This window comes from Poecilia mexicana, unplaced genomic scaffold (genome assembly GCF_051168715.1).
Source record: "Poecilia mexicana isolate PSO_F unplaced genomic scaffold, ASM5116871v1 scaffold_13, whole genome shotgun sequence".
Taxonomy (NCBI): domain Eukaryota; kingdom Metazoa; phylum Chordata; class Actinopteri; order Cyprinodontiformes; family Poeciliidae; genus Poecilia; species Poecilia mexicana.
Window position 1 is genome coordinate 27,636,014 of NW_028263382.1, and position 15,389 is coordinate 27,651,402.

General features: G+C 40.3%; 1 protein-coding gene across 3 annotated transcripts in view; it reads left to right on the plus strand.

The window, feature by feature from the left end:
- Positions 1 to 15,389, plus strand: part of stx1a (syntaxin 1A (brain)) — a 58,963-nt gene that overhangs the window by 27,059 nt on the left and 16,515 nt on the right. For all 3 annotated transcript variants that reach the window (XM_014986918.2, XM_014986920.2, XM_014986919.2), the window contains exon 4: positions 14,260 to 14,334. In XM_014986918.2, the coding sequence (XP_014842404.2) occupies positions 14,260 to 14,334 (75 nt within the window). The remainder of the gene's footprint in view (positions 1 to 14,259; positions 14,335 to 15,389) is intronic.

The window sequence follows — 15,389 nt, forward strand, 5'->3', positions numbered from 1 at the left end:
TAATTGAAGATGTTTGGTCCGCCTGTCAGCTGCCTCTGTGCTGTCCAGGAATGGAAGCTCCTCCAGAAGAGTCTGACACTCTTGTTTGTAGAGTTTTTTTTGTTTTGTTTTTTTTGTTTCCGCTCTCCAATTATTTTTACGGCCAGTGTTCCCACCCTTTGCTCCAGGCCTCATTTTCTCTCTGCACTTTGCTCATTTAAGGTACTTTCCACTTTGCCTTTGTTCAATCGGTGCAGGATACTTCAGTCCATCTGTCCTCGTCTCTCTTGTTTTTCTTCCTCACCCATTTAGGCCTGGGCATTGATCTAGAGCACATATGTCAGAGTCAAGGCCCGCGGGCCACATCCGGCCCGCTAGAAGGTTTTTTACGGCCCCTGGGATGATCTTGATTTATTATTAGAACCGGCCCGCAGACCGCAGCAAGCCGGCACCCCGTCTGAAAAAAAATATCTTCCTTATTTGAACTGTAAGTAGTTCTTTAAATGTTCTGTGAGATGATGTACTTACCCATGTATCCATAACAACCGGAACTTTCAATATCCACCAAGTTATTGCCGAAATATACCGTCTATTAAACGAGTGCCCCCCGGATTAATTACACTCTCTGCAGCTGCAGCTGCGAAGTTACCGTATTAACCCGATACTTGCTGGAAAGTGCAACATCTCCCCTTTCAGAAACCGTTGGAATTTTTCCACTTAGCGCTACGTGTGGCGGAATTACGGTACTGCAAATTTAGATGTGTCGCCGGCGACACATCTAAATGCCTTGACTCTGACATATGTGGATTAATAGATTTTTGCACTTTATTTTATTGTATTTCAATCCAATTATATTTTAAAAATATTTCAGTTGTGTCTGTTGAAAATTAAAGATTACTGACAGAGCCATAAGAAAATATTGCTTTATTTATCTGATCATATTGGAATATATTTGTTAGGTTTTCAGTAGGTTCAATTAGGTTCACTAGACTATATGCGTCATTTAAAAAAAATTCAATGAACATTCGATCAATCCGGCCCTCGGCTTGTAGCTAAATTTTTTATTTGGCCCTCCATCCATTTGACTTTGACACCCCTAATCTAGAGACTCCGGGTATCCTGGGGGGGTGGGGGGGATTTTTACTCCTACTAGCAGCGCCGCCAAGCCCCTTTTCTCCCACTGATTCCCCACCTTCTCTCCACCTGAAAAGGCATCGATCTGCTTTCTGGAGATTGGCCCTTTAACCATCCCTAACGTGACTTTGACAGGCGGCGCAGAGAGCCGGGAAGCCAACCGGGCGACGGCGCTTCATTTTTCTTCGGCGTGTCTCTGTGACTGAATTTAAAGCTCTGTGTTTGCGTTTGTCTGGCTGAAAGCAGCAGATACAAACCAGACAACAGATCGTGTCACTCGTTAATCCTTCTTCTGTCTTTCTGCGTCTGACGGAGGCCGCTGGGATAGCACCTCCTTTATCTGGAGCTCCCTTTGTTTCAGGGGGGTACAATTCATACCTAAACACCTTGGACTGATTAATGGATTTTGTTTGGGCGACACAAACATAAAGAGTGTAATTTAATCAATATATTTCACAGCAGTGATGGCACTGCCGTTGAAGGTCATTTTCAGTGCTTTCCATTTATTTGTCTGACAATATTCACTTCTGGGAGCAAAGGTGTGATGAATGTGTTTATGACAAGACGCAGTGGCTTTGCTTATGCTCTTAAAATGGGGGGAAAAAAGGGGGGAGAGAGGCAAAAACTAATACTAAACATCACCACTAGTTTATGATAGAAGTAGTAGTGCTTTACCCTGAAATGCAACGTTTTTATCTAAATCGGTGGAAGTAGCAGCGTCACTCCATCATTGTGTTTTCTTTTCTCCAGCCTAAATAATGAACCTCATGACTGAAATGCAGGGATGTAGCATAAGTGCTAAAGAGCAAAGAGCTTTTTTTTTTTTTTCCTGCACAAGCTGTTAGTCTTTCCTCCTCTGACACGTCGTCTGCAGAGGAACGCGTCATCAGACCCATTTGCACGCTGACATTTTAATGTGAAAACAAACCGTCCTGCAGGATGCGCTCCTCTGGCACGCTGAAAATGTTTAACAGATTTTGCAGAAACACAAATCATGTTTCTAATCTGCTCGTCTTGGTTTTTGTGTTGCTGTTTGTCATCGTAAACTTTAATATCCCCCTTTATGAAAGCGTGAAAGCAGAGTTTGCTCCACTATATATATATATATATATATATATATATATATATATATATATATATATATATATATATACATACATACTAGGGCTGTTGTAAACGAATATTTTAGTAATCGAGTAATCTATCAATTATTCTTACGATTAATCGAGTAATCGGATAAAAAAAAATTATAAAATGAAATATTGGTAAATCTGGCATAATACCGGTGTTACTATCAGATATCAATATCAGTCCAATTTTTCATATTTGAGCATCCCTAACAGTTGCTTTTTTTGTAGTTTAGAAAACTAACCTGTAACAATAATAGCTCACTTTCTAAGTTAACCAGAAGAAAAGTTATAGAAAAATCTGAAATTATATTGAATTTAATAACAAAGAGGCAGGCTCACAAATATGCTTATAAAAAATGTCTACAATCCAGCTTTTAGTTTATGTATTCATCTTCAGTGAGTTTAATAGATTAATTAAACTCACCTTGCCACCTAACCTGTCACGCTTTGGGTTTGAAAATACGGGAAATGCCGCCTGGAGTGGGAGGAGAGGGCGAATGAACGAACTTAAGATGGGGTGGAGGGAGGAAATAGACCAGCGGACTGACGAACCGTTAGACCGGGGGACGAACACGGGGGGAAGCAATACGGGATATTTACGACACCTTCACTGGTCACACTCAGAAACTCATCTACCAGCCATGTACGATGCGCTCCGCCACCCGTTTCTTCAGACCGGGATATGAAATTTATTGTGCGGTTCGTCGGTAAAGCTACATTTACACGGTAAGCATCAGCTACTCAGCCGCCCGCCCTGTTCAGTCTATCCGCTCACCTCAGCGCTCTTCCCGCCGTTCGCTTTCAACCAGCAGCCCCGGAGGAGAAATGCTGCCGTACTCCAGGCATTCCCCCAGTCATTTTAAGGATGCTTATTGGTTCCCCAAAAACGATAAAAAGTCGAGCATTATCATCAATCAATAAAATCCCCACGGGCCAATCTTGAAGATTGGACTTTATGCCGCTGAGACTTAGCTTTTGTCAACAACTCAGAGGCGGAAGTGAGAGCTCCGCGCAACGCAAATGAAGTCCCGGCCGGAACACGGTGCGCTAAATAATAAAACATAAATTAACGAAGCTTCGAGGCAGGTAAATTTTCCTCGAGGAATTTTAGTAATCGAGGTACTCGAATCATTCGAGGAATCGTTTCAGCCCTAATACATACATACATATATCACCACTTATCCTTGTAGGATCACGGAGAGGCTGGTGATCATCTCCAGCCATTTAGAGAGACAACATTTGTAGCTGCAGTACGTAACTTTTATTAAAAATATTAGTTTTTTTTTCTTTTACATATTTGTTAAAACTGTCGCTATGTTGACAGATAATCTGTGAAAAAATCAACCTCCTCTCTGAGCTGCTTTACTCTCTGAAGAATTGTACCACTTCAACAGCCAATAAGAGCCTGGAGGAGGGTCTTGGCGCTGTCAATCTAGCTCGTGTACTCGCTGCTCAAGGAGGAAATGAGTAGCACAGCTTCAGACAGGAGCGGTCGTGTAAATAATTTGTCAGTATTTCAGTATTTAAAACAAAAAACTAATCAATAATTATCAATACCGACTGATATGGAACCCTTAAACTCAATCAAGTTCTGTCCCAGTTCCCCCAGTTCACCGCAGCTTTGTGCTGTTAATGCTGGGCTCCTTTCAGGCGCCTCTCAATAAGCACAGAGCTTTTGCAGCCTCTGTGTAATATTATCTTCTCTCCTGCCTTACACATTATTCCATATCAGTTTATCCGCCTCCCCTTTAAATGAAGCAAAGCAAATTCCCTCCAGGGATTTTCAATTTATGATGTGTGAGTGGGGTCCTGTTTTTTTTTTTCTTTTTCTGTGGGTGATTGTCAGCATCTCTGAAATTCGCTCAGCAGTTCTGTACAGTAGGAGTGGCTTCAGCAGCAATGATGGAGCAGGTAATCATCAGATTGCTGTGAAGCTGCGTTTCCTTGGACGCTGAACAGAGACGATGCAAAATAAGTTTGGATGATTGTGGTATTTGTGTTGTTTGTTGGCTTTGAGCGGTGCTGCATCTCATTATTTTGTTTTACGGAGCTCTGGTTTATAGATTTAAATAACACGGGGTCAAAGGTTTGGGGATGATTGCTCTTCCTGCCACAGCGTCGGTGGCGTTTACACCCAGGGGAGAACGAGGCCGGAGGAAACCAAGAAGGGCATTTTTAAGAACTGAAAGTCTTTAATCTGTTTATTAAAAAAGGTCTGCTATGGATTTCTGATACTAATCATAATTTTACTCTCTAACATCAGATTCAGTTTTCAGTGCAGCATCTGAACATTTATTTGTTCTCTCTACATATTGCAGCTGAAATCAATGAATAAAGTTTAATTAAACTACGTAACCCTAAGATGTTCAAACTTATCTTTAGTAAGATATTTTCTTCTAGTTTATAGTAAGACTATAAATTGTGTCAAGAGGCTATTTGTTGGCTACAGGAGATGTTAAAACGTTATAATTACAAAGTCAGAATAATTATTTTTTTGTGTTTTTTTCTAATTAGCTGCCAAGCTACAGGGAGCAAAGTGGAGGAGAAAAATAAGGATGGTTTTAGAAACAGTTGCTGACTTGAAGTCACTACATCCAGCTACTCTCAGTAGCAGCATCATTTATTGTCTTTCATATCCAACATATATAGGATTGAGCAAGTTAATGCTGAACAACTTAGTAAAATAGGACTTTTTGTTTTGTTTTGCTGTTGCCTAGCAGCAAGACGGTCCAGGATTCAAACATCATCCAGGGATTTTTCTTCATATCTCCCAGCATTCCTTTGCATCTTCCTACAGTTTAATAAAAAAGGTCCATGTTGGTAATTGGTCTCTACAAATTGTCCTTATGTCTGAGTGTCATTCTGTCCCTGTGATGGACTGGCTCCCCATCATGCGCCCATCACTGGAGTGCTTGCCGTTCCTTTGTGAAGCAACAAGTGTTGACTAGAGAGATATTATTGCTGTACCTTCACCAAATCTTTGCAGGAAACAGATTGCTTTCCTCCAATCCTCAAAACTATTCATCCTGCTTTCTGGTTGAAAAAAAAAAAAAGCTTCTGGATGTTTTTATGCATAAAAAACATCCATGAAATTCTGACCAATTACGCAGATGTTTCTGAAAAGGTTGGGCAGGGCGGTCGGGACGAGAAGGGTTGGACAACCTGAGTTTGAGAACAAAGTTATGAGATTTTTGACATGCTGTACAGCTGCGACAATGAGTTTGACCCGACCATACAGAGACATTCACAAAATAAGCTCTAATTTCACATTTAAACTTTAAATAACCGTCTTCTTTTGTCTGTAAAACCTCTAGAGTAAAACCAACCAAAAGGTAAACTGCAGCCGATCAGGATCACCATGTCTGGATCTGTGAACGGATCAAATCCAACAACGACGCCGTTATTCAGTCAGATCTCTAGAAACAGTTTGATGTATTTAGCCACTAAATTTCACAATAACACTCACTCACTTTGTCACTGAAATCACAGACTCTTCTTTTCACCTCTGACACATCAGACATTTGAAAAGTCACAGACAAGCCATGTTCAATGGTTATTTAAAAACACTTCTTCCCTCTGAATGTCCTCATAAACCAGCTTCACTCTGATTTTGCCTCTCCCTCTAATACGATAATTGCCTCCTCATCTGAGTCTCCGTCAACATCCGCCATTCCAATCACGGATGCTTCCCGTCCAAGTATCCCGTCTAAAGTATTTCCTTGTTTCTCCATTGATAAAAGAGATCGATGTGCAGTTTATGAGGTCATTATGTACATGTTACCATGCTAGCATGCAACATTTGCTGAAGGAACTTCCAGATTACAATTAAACCACCTGCAGCAGAACAGGAGCGTGGAGTCTGGATCCGTGTCAGCAAGGATTTTCATCCATGAATCACGCAACATCAGGTCCAAAACCATTACTGGATCTGATCCCATCTTTAGTTTTCATTTCACCCTTCACGTCGTCTATGGAGCTACAATGGAGCTGCACTCGAAGCTGATATATATATGCTGATGCCTTACAGAACATCGGCACATTTCCTCCCGTTTGTTTCTCCGATGCTGCCTCCATCTGTTGTCGTAGTTCCTCTACAAAATCTCAACTCGGAATAATCTGGACTGTGTTATCTGAGTATATTTATCAGTGACGTTACAGAATCCACCAAGAACCCACTGGTTCTTGGTGGATTTTTCATTCCGCAGATTTTTCATTCTGCAGTTTTCAGTCGGAAAACTGCGGAATGAAAAGTCCAAGTATTGATCTGATTCGAATGCTATCAGGTGAAAAAGGTGCAGAAGAATCCCCTCAATCATCTTGCAGCTGAAAGGGGGGAGTGAGGCAAACTTAAGTCTGACGCTGGCAAATTGGAAATGGCAACTAAAAGCAATACATGAAAGTTATTTTAACCAGTGGAAGTAAAACTTGCTGCTAAGGTAACATTTTTATGCAAACATTAATTAAAAATGCACAAAATTTATGGCACTTTTGTTTTCCCATGATGTTATGGTCACATCGGGGCATTTAAGAAGGATTAATAAGCACAACTTATAAGTTGACAACTAGTTTCACAAATTAGTTCATAACAATGTCGCTACTAATAACAACTTCAACAATTTAAACAAAAAATAACATGTCTAGTTGGTGGCATGCTGGCCTGTTCAGTTTTCCAGCTGCTTCACCACGCCAGCGTTGCTCCAGACACACAGAAGGAACAGGAAGTTGCTTTTAAATGTGCTTTGGCTCATAAAGTGTTTCTTAATCCAGATGGAAACCTGAGCTGTGAGTGCGAGCCCAGATAAAAAAAAAGAAAAGAAGAAAAGATTGATCTGAGTGCCCTTAAAGCATCTACATCCTGCATGCTTTGAAACCATTCGGGTCAGGCCGTTCAACTTGAGACCTTATTGTTGTTGTATCTGCCTCATTTCTGACACAACAAACATTTCAAGTCTTTAAGGCGAAATAGTTTTAAAGTTGTTGCAAAAACGGAGAACCTTAGATTTAACCCTCACTTTTGTCAGCTTGTAAATTGATAAACTGTGGTGTTTACTGGAGGATTTCTTCATTTTTTACTTCATAAATGTCACAGGACAACAAATAGATGATATAGACGTTGTAGGTTTTTATCCACATTTTACTTTCAAGCCAGTTAAACCACGTCTGTCTGTGAACCCGCTCTTTACCACTTAGACGTAAGAGTTTATTTATCAAAAAATTTTTCCAAGCACTTAGAGCTCAATCCGTCTGACATCTCCGTTTGCGGAGAGCATCTTCCCTCCATTAAAAGTGCTCAGCTGGCAGCACTGGAGACGGCTGTTTTAATTGCAGCCTGTGAGTGTTACTATTTCTGGTCGTAGTTTTTCGCCAAGTGGAGATCTGTTTGCCAACGCGCCTCCACCCTCAACCAAAAGTACCCTCAGCTTCCTTTCTTTCTTTCTCTCTTTCTTTCTTTTTTTTCCTTTCTTCTCTCTCAGCTGCCGATCCCTTTGTGCCTTATCTCTTTTCATTTCCTCCTCTCTTGCCCTTCTCTCATAACATCTGAGCTGATATGAAGCCACGACTAAAAGCTGCAGAGGAATAATATCTGTGAAGGAGAGGTTAATCGAATGTGGACGATGATGTCCAAGGCTAAGCACAGACGCAAAGACAATGGAGGTCAAAGCGAGTAAGATAAACGCGTTTGCTGGGAGACAAATCGCGTCTTTCGCTCCACGTCCCTCTTGACCTCGGAGGCGGCGATGGTTCGCGCTCTGATCCTGATTACAACATTAGTTGTTTGGAGGCAGAGGGAGGTTTCAGAGTGACAGCAGCGTTACCATGTTAACTCAAAGTAACCCCGATGTTCCGCGTAGGAAGACGTCGGTGAAGAAACCGAGGTTTCCAGGGAAGAGAATGACGTTGCAACGACACACAACGATTAGATACAAAGAAACTTTAGTCTAAATTTAATTTCTGAGATGGAAAGTTTCTCACGTCTTGCTTTCAGACTCATCCTAAAATGAAAAGTTGATGACAGAAAACCAGACAATTTAAATGAGATGTATAACAATTTTTAATAGGAAAAGTAAAAATACTATCCAACCTGAAGAATACCAGCTACAAAAAGGGTGTGTTTTCTCTTTGTCTTATTAGGGGATATTCATCCAAGTATATTGAAAGTTAAATTCAGATTTTTGTTTAGATTACAGAAAATACATAAATTCTACAATATGAACCAAATTCGTATTACAGTTTTTTTTTTGTTGTACAACTATTTAACTCTTAAAAATTGATGGAGCGTCTCATCAATAATTAAACCCCCAAAACGTAACTTTGGGTTTGTAATTGAGCCTGTTTTCAGAAAGAAGCACATTTAGCAGTCTGGCTACTTGAACATCACTAAAAATTGAAACTGTTTGTTGTTATGGTTGTTTTAATTAATGACTACAGGTAAAAATAGGACTGATTCCAATACGTCTGGCATGTTTTATAAATACAGTGTGGGCTCTCTTTTCAAACAAATGGTGGGTTTGTTAAAAAAAAAAGTTAGACACTAAATTAGCCAAATCATTACAAATCAGTATTATTCAGTTCTCGTAACGCCTGACTTGGTCATGAAAAGAACTAATCAAACTACAATAAATATTTTGAGCTGAAAAAGTCTTATTTGTTTTTAGTAGGTTCAGTTTTCAGTGCAGCATGGATGAGTTTTTGAGGGAGCACATCTTCGTCCAAAGTCTAATGCAGCCAGGTTTTTGGGAAATGCTCACATGTCGTTGTCACGGAGACATGAAGGTTTTTAAGACCCCCGGCGATACTTTGTGGGATTAAACTTTGCCGTTTGCTGCGCTCACACTGTATTCCAGCAGAAAAGTAAATGTTGGTAATGTTTGAGGGATGAGCTCAGATTCTGTCTCTCTGACTTCTGGACTCTAGACAATCAATAAGCAGAGCAAACACACAATGGGCTGGTAATACATTTACAGAGAGAGCAGAGGGAGGAAAAAAGATAAACGGATAAAAGTCGGAAAGCGGATTTAGAGCGGAGAGAGAAGCAGCTTGTTTGGTGTCGGACAGTCACACTATCTGTCTAAATGTGGGACCTGCTGACGGCTAAATATGAAGAATACTCAAACTTTAGCTCGTAGTTTGTGTTTCTCCAGTTTGACCACAAATTAATCTGAGATCAAATCCTTGAGTAGCAGATTTTGATACTGTTTTCCCATGTCCTTGGTTCTAATGAAAGAATTGCTCCAACATTGTGCAATAACACCGAGCCAAGTCACATCCGGGAAATGTTCTGAAACAAAATGCTTAAAAGAAAGTCTGACATGTTCGGTGCATGTTTGCTTCGTAACGCTCCAACCTAAGAGCACCGGCACAGAATGAATACAACACAGCCAGAACAGCCTAAACATTTTCACTTTCCTGATGAAAGAAACGTAAAAGTGTTGATTCAAAAGCTCCGATTTGATATGTATTTGTGGCCTGTGTTCACCTACATGTATCACTCAGCACAGAAATGAAAATAGTGGTCTAGGAGGGATTATGACCTCATCATGCCTATGTCAGGCAGTTCTCCAGCTAATCTGCTGTAAAAAAATATATAAAAAATTAATTTAAAAAATTAGCTCGACTGGTGCCATGTAGCTCATTTTCTGCTGCTGCTTTGGCTAAAACGGTTTCTCCAATCAGCTAAAATGAACAATGGGCCATTTCTCTTTGCATCAAAAGAAGCAAGTCGACATGCTGTGCTCAGATCAGTGTGAGCTGGGCTCCGAGGTTAGCAGGCGCAGTTCCAAATTGCACATAGATTGATGTCTGGAAGACCAAAGACAGTAATGCATTTTCTGTGTTGTGCTTTTAATGCAATAAAGACTTATTGCACTGAGAAATCCTCAAGTCTTAAAATCAGATTTAGCAACGAGTAGAAAAAACAATACCTGAGCAACGACCCGATTGGATTGAAGCATGATTGTGCTGTACAACACCTGCAGTATGACAAAGACGTCTAGGGTTTTTTTGTGCACAGTTCTTTCTGACAGCCCAGGCAGAGATGTGTCTCTGAGTGCAGACGGTTCCTTTTCCTACACAGAAAAGCTGAAACTGGCGGTGGAGATGCAGAAAGTTGTGCAGATTTCCACAGCAGTAACGTCATAGCTTAGTCTTCACACAGAAAGGTTTTCCAAATTTACCAGGATCCAGATACGTTGTTGAGGAAATCGTGGAGGCCACAGGTCGACCTTAATCTGTAATGTAGCTTTATGTATGGGTCAGTGCAACTTGAAATCCATACAGATTCCCTTTATTTGTCCTATTTACTTGTTTATGACTCCAGGACGACAAAACCCTTTGCTAGGCTGATAAAGTACGACTACATTTATTCAGTGAGTTTCTGTCGTCTTTTTGCCACAAAAGGAGAGTAACAAGAAAAATGGCAGACGCAACCATGTGGAACCCATTTTCTCCTCCGTTTATCTCCTCCAGACCTCGACAATAAAAAACAAAAATGTAAAACCAGTCTGAATTTGTTTCCTGTGCCCCTCTTCCAGCTCCCACATATCTCAGTGCCTCGTAGCGTCTCTCTCCGGCTCTCCTTCCTTCTGTCACTTTCGAAACCATCTGAAGCTGCCGAGAGGACCAACGGCGCACGTCTCCATAGCAACGCCGTCTTAATGATGGCAACAAGCGTGACCTGAAGATTTCGTCTGAAAACGGCTGGGAGAGGGACGGAGTGCGAAGCCGCGGCTCAATTGAGTCCTCAGTTCTGGCCTCTAATTTGCCTCTGTCTCACTTCTCCTTCTGCTCGTTCACTCTTCCTCTTTTCACACGGCGAATAACGAGGCTGAATGGATACTTGATCTGACAGGTTGGCTTCCTCTGTTCGGTTGCCACGAGAAGCAAATCAAATCTAACCACTTAAAAGACACGCCGCACACTCAGATGCACACTTACCCCACTTGTAACAACCTGAGACCAACCTCAATTTTGATGTTATTATCTCTGTGCTGCCCTGTAGCCGCCCTGGTGGAGCAGCACAGGTATGAAGAAGTAACAGAGAGCGCTTTTTCTAAATCTTACGCCTCTCTGAGGCTCCGGTCCTCTTCTTCTCGCACTCTGATGTTCGTTTTACACCCTTTACTTCAGCTTTTACCGTGATCTTTTTTTGTCTTTTCTGACAAAGACGGCGAATGCTTGCAAGTGCGTTACTTTCAAAATTGGTTGTGTCGTGAAATGCTCTCTGAAGACCCCGTGTTTGTTTTCTCACAACCCCCCAAAGAGCGCAGGCTGCAACTTAATGTTAATGAACCGCTGGATGTTTTAGGGAACGGCTGCAGGAAGCCGGCGACTCTTTCCTGGCATTCGCTGACATTACGTTTCTGTGACCCAAAAGTCTCGTTGAAATGCTTCTGAGCAACGTTGTTGCAACTCTGTGCATCTGATGCGATCTGTGTGAATTTTTAGATTAGGAATAAACGTGCAGGAATCTTAATTGATGAAGAAACTGTATTTACAGAAGACCTTAAATGCTCATTTTTTTCCCAGCTGTGTCTCGTTTCTTTGATTACCCTCCCAGTGTATTTAGTCCCACCTGTTGTCTCTTTGTCTCTTGTCGGATCCTCGTCGTGCGTCCTGTGTTCGTTGTGCTCCCCGTTGTTCTGTCCCGTTGACATTTAACATTAAATTCATCATCATCTTCATCATAACCTGGGTCTCTGCGTCTCTCCTCACCACCTCATCCACACACCGTGACAGTAGATCAATACTTCTGTCTGTAATTCTTTTGTTTTGTATGCATGAAGTTGGTGAATTAAAATAAAGTTTATCATAAATATTCATATCTCCAAATAGGTTACAAAAACCCACAGGCAGTCATCAGGTGTCCAAAGTTTTCATGTTACATATCCTCATTCTTATTATTAGTTACAGTATTTTTTTTTTTTTTTTTTGTTTTTTAGGAATTGCTACGTAAGAGAATAATATTCTATTTGAGAAACCTCTTGACCTTTGCTCATATCCACAGACAGGCCCACTCCACAGCTCATAGGTCATAAGGTCATAACCTCACGTCTGTTTCTGACCCTGACAAACTCTTTACCTCACATGTAGCAACTTCCTGGTTAAGAAACAAAATGGCCAAAAAAGAAAGAAATATTGTTTATGTTTTGTGTAGTTTTTTTTCTATCTTTGTCCTTTGGAGATAGTTCCCTCTCATCTTCAGTAGGAAGAAATGATCAACAAAAGATACAAATAGCTAATCGCCATGTTGTTGTTGAATACTAGTAGGTTAATTCAGTTTAGTTAAGAAGACGTAACCTGACTTATTTTGCACTGAACATTGTCTGAAACGGAGTTTTAAGATTCTTTTTTGTGAAAACCCTCCACAGACAAAAAGACAAGTTTTTTTTTTCTGGCAGCTCAACATCGACAGAAATTAGCTTTAAAGCTTTATTGTACTGAAAAACGTGGATCATAAGTTGTTTAAAACATAGTGCTGACTGTTGCAATCTAAAAGCTATTAGTTTATTTGCATGAGCAGGTGGAATAATGAGAGGCTGAGCCAGGGACCATTTGTTTATGAACCGCCACCTTTTAGCTTCTACTACTAAACGCTGTCTAAAGCCGATACTGATGGATTGTTTGCGCCTCGACTTTTTTGATGAACATTGTTTTTGTAGCACTTACAAATAAGAGATATGCAAAAGTATTTAGTACTTGTTACTTGTTAAAATATTCACATTTTCTGTTTCTATTTGCATAAATTTACTTTTCTGGAGCAATTTCTCTCATTTGTTTTGAATTCCCTTGATCCTCCATTTGCCTTTTACCTAATTAGACGACGAATCAGTTTCTCAGGGATCTGCTGGTTTAATTTAAGCTCTAATCCTGAACACAACATGAGTGTGTGGATTGTGGTTCTTTTGTTTTTAGATGGTTTAATTATCAAACCTTTTCTGACATTAAGGCATTCGCATAATGCAGATTTTTAGTGGACGTGTAGAGAAGAATATGATGTGATCATCTGACAATTTAAGCTTATTCCTTATTGGAAAATAGGTGCAAATATTGTGTTTTAATAATTGAACGTGTGCCGGTGACTGAAGTCTCCTTCTGTGTAATCAAATCATCCACTGAAGCTATCGGTAATTGGGTTCAGATGTCTGCAGTGAGTTTTGGTTCAACAGGTCTACCGCTGAACCTAATTTATCTTTGTGATTTATGCAGCCTTACAGAAGCAGGAAATATGCAGAAATAAACTCATTATGAAGAAGAACTGCAGGCACTTCACTTTGACTGAATAGGTCGACTGTGCTAACTTATAAGGCCTCGGTTTGTCTGCGTGTGCGTGCGTGTGTGTGTGTGCGTGTGTGTGTGTGTGTGTGTGTGTGTGCGTGCGTGTTTGTGTGTGTGTGCGCTGTCTCCCAGCTCCTTGTTAATGGGGACTTGGTTAGTGTGTGACATCTAAATGATAAATTAGGTTTTTCCCGTGTGTGAAACTGTAATTAATGCTTCAGGGTTACTAGTTTTTACACGACTGTGCAAAAGTATTCCCAATATTTGAAGTTTTCAACAGTTTCATTACATTACAGTCAGACACCTGATGCATTTTATGTGATAGACCAACATGAAGAAATTCCTATTCAAATCTGAAATGCGTTACATGCATTCTATTCATTTAACACTCATAGGTAAAATCTGGTTTCATTAACCATTTCATTCAGCAGTAAGCCAGTAAGTTAATGAAGTCCTCCTGTGTGTCATTGCATCTCAGCACAGAAGCAGCTGCTCTGTGAAGATCCCAGAGGTTTGTTAGAGAGCATTAGAGAGCAAGCACATGATAGGACAAAGAAACACTATGAACCAGCTTAAAGCAAGGTTAGGCTAGAAAACCTGTGCTGCTGTGGGCTGAAGCCGAAGCTGATCAGTTGTCTGGAAGAGACCATCTTCATTGTCCATGAAACTGGTGGCGGTACAAAGACGTCTCTTCTCACATCTCCTCTTTCTTCTTCTTCTTCTGTGTTTCCGTTTTCCTCAGAGACCAAAGCCGAGCTCGAGGACCTCATGGCAGACATCAAGAAACTGGCCAACAAAATTCGCTCTAAATTAAAGAGTAAGTCGTTGTTGTCTTCGTCTGTTAACGTTGTGTCGGTTAACAAAACCACCAGCCTGGGACTGAGACACATGGGGGTTTGGGGTTTTTCTTAAATAATATGGAGCAGTTCATTTAACAAACAAAAGACAAATAGTCAGGAGTAAAATCAGATGTTTTCATGCGGAGGTGCTTTGCCTTCCCAGGAGAGCAGACCTGCTGCTCAGCCTGCAGCAGCTTCCAGACGGCTTCATTTATTCATGGAGGTTTCGTTCTCCAGAGGCAGAAACATGACTGACACTTATTACTGAGGTGCTGATGGCTAGAAGTCGTAATTATTTACATTTCTGTTAGCAACGTTGCAGTCAGTGGTCTGCAAGCTCTAAATTCAGATTGAAATAAATCAGATTACACCAAATAAACTCGGGTTCTGCATCCATTTGACTCTCTAGCCACAAGTGATCAATGATTTTAATTATTAAAAATGTTCTGGATTTGTGAGTGTGGTTTTTTTTTTTTACACTAATGGTACAAGTTTTTTCTAGTGGTGGGACTTGATGCAAAATTTGAATCAAATACAGGATGTGTAATTACTTAAACACTATTAATCAGATTTTAACCACAAACTATAAGGTGACAAAATAAACGTTGTCAACTCAAAAACTAAATTCTTGAATAAATAGACATAAGAGCTCAGTAACCAACCTATTTATAGTTTTTAATCTGTTATTTATATTATTAAACCATCTGATTGGTGCACATTTATCTCCAGCTGATCACTGCTGCTCGCATCCTCACTAAAACCAGGAAATGTAGCTCAGAAAATAGATTTTTAAATTCTGCAAAGAGATGGCTGAGATTTGGGGAGGATGAAGCAAATCGGCTGTCGATATTTCTTCTGGAAGACATTTGTCAAAAAAAAAACAAAAAAACATTTGAGTAGCATTTTGTTATATTTTATGGAACATTTAAGTCCAAAATTATTCATAACTCTGGCAGATTTAAAAGAACAAATTAATAATAATTTCAAAGTACATTCAAGAAAGATTCTTATGAACGACGAATACATAATAAAA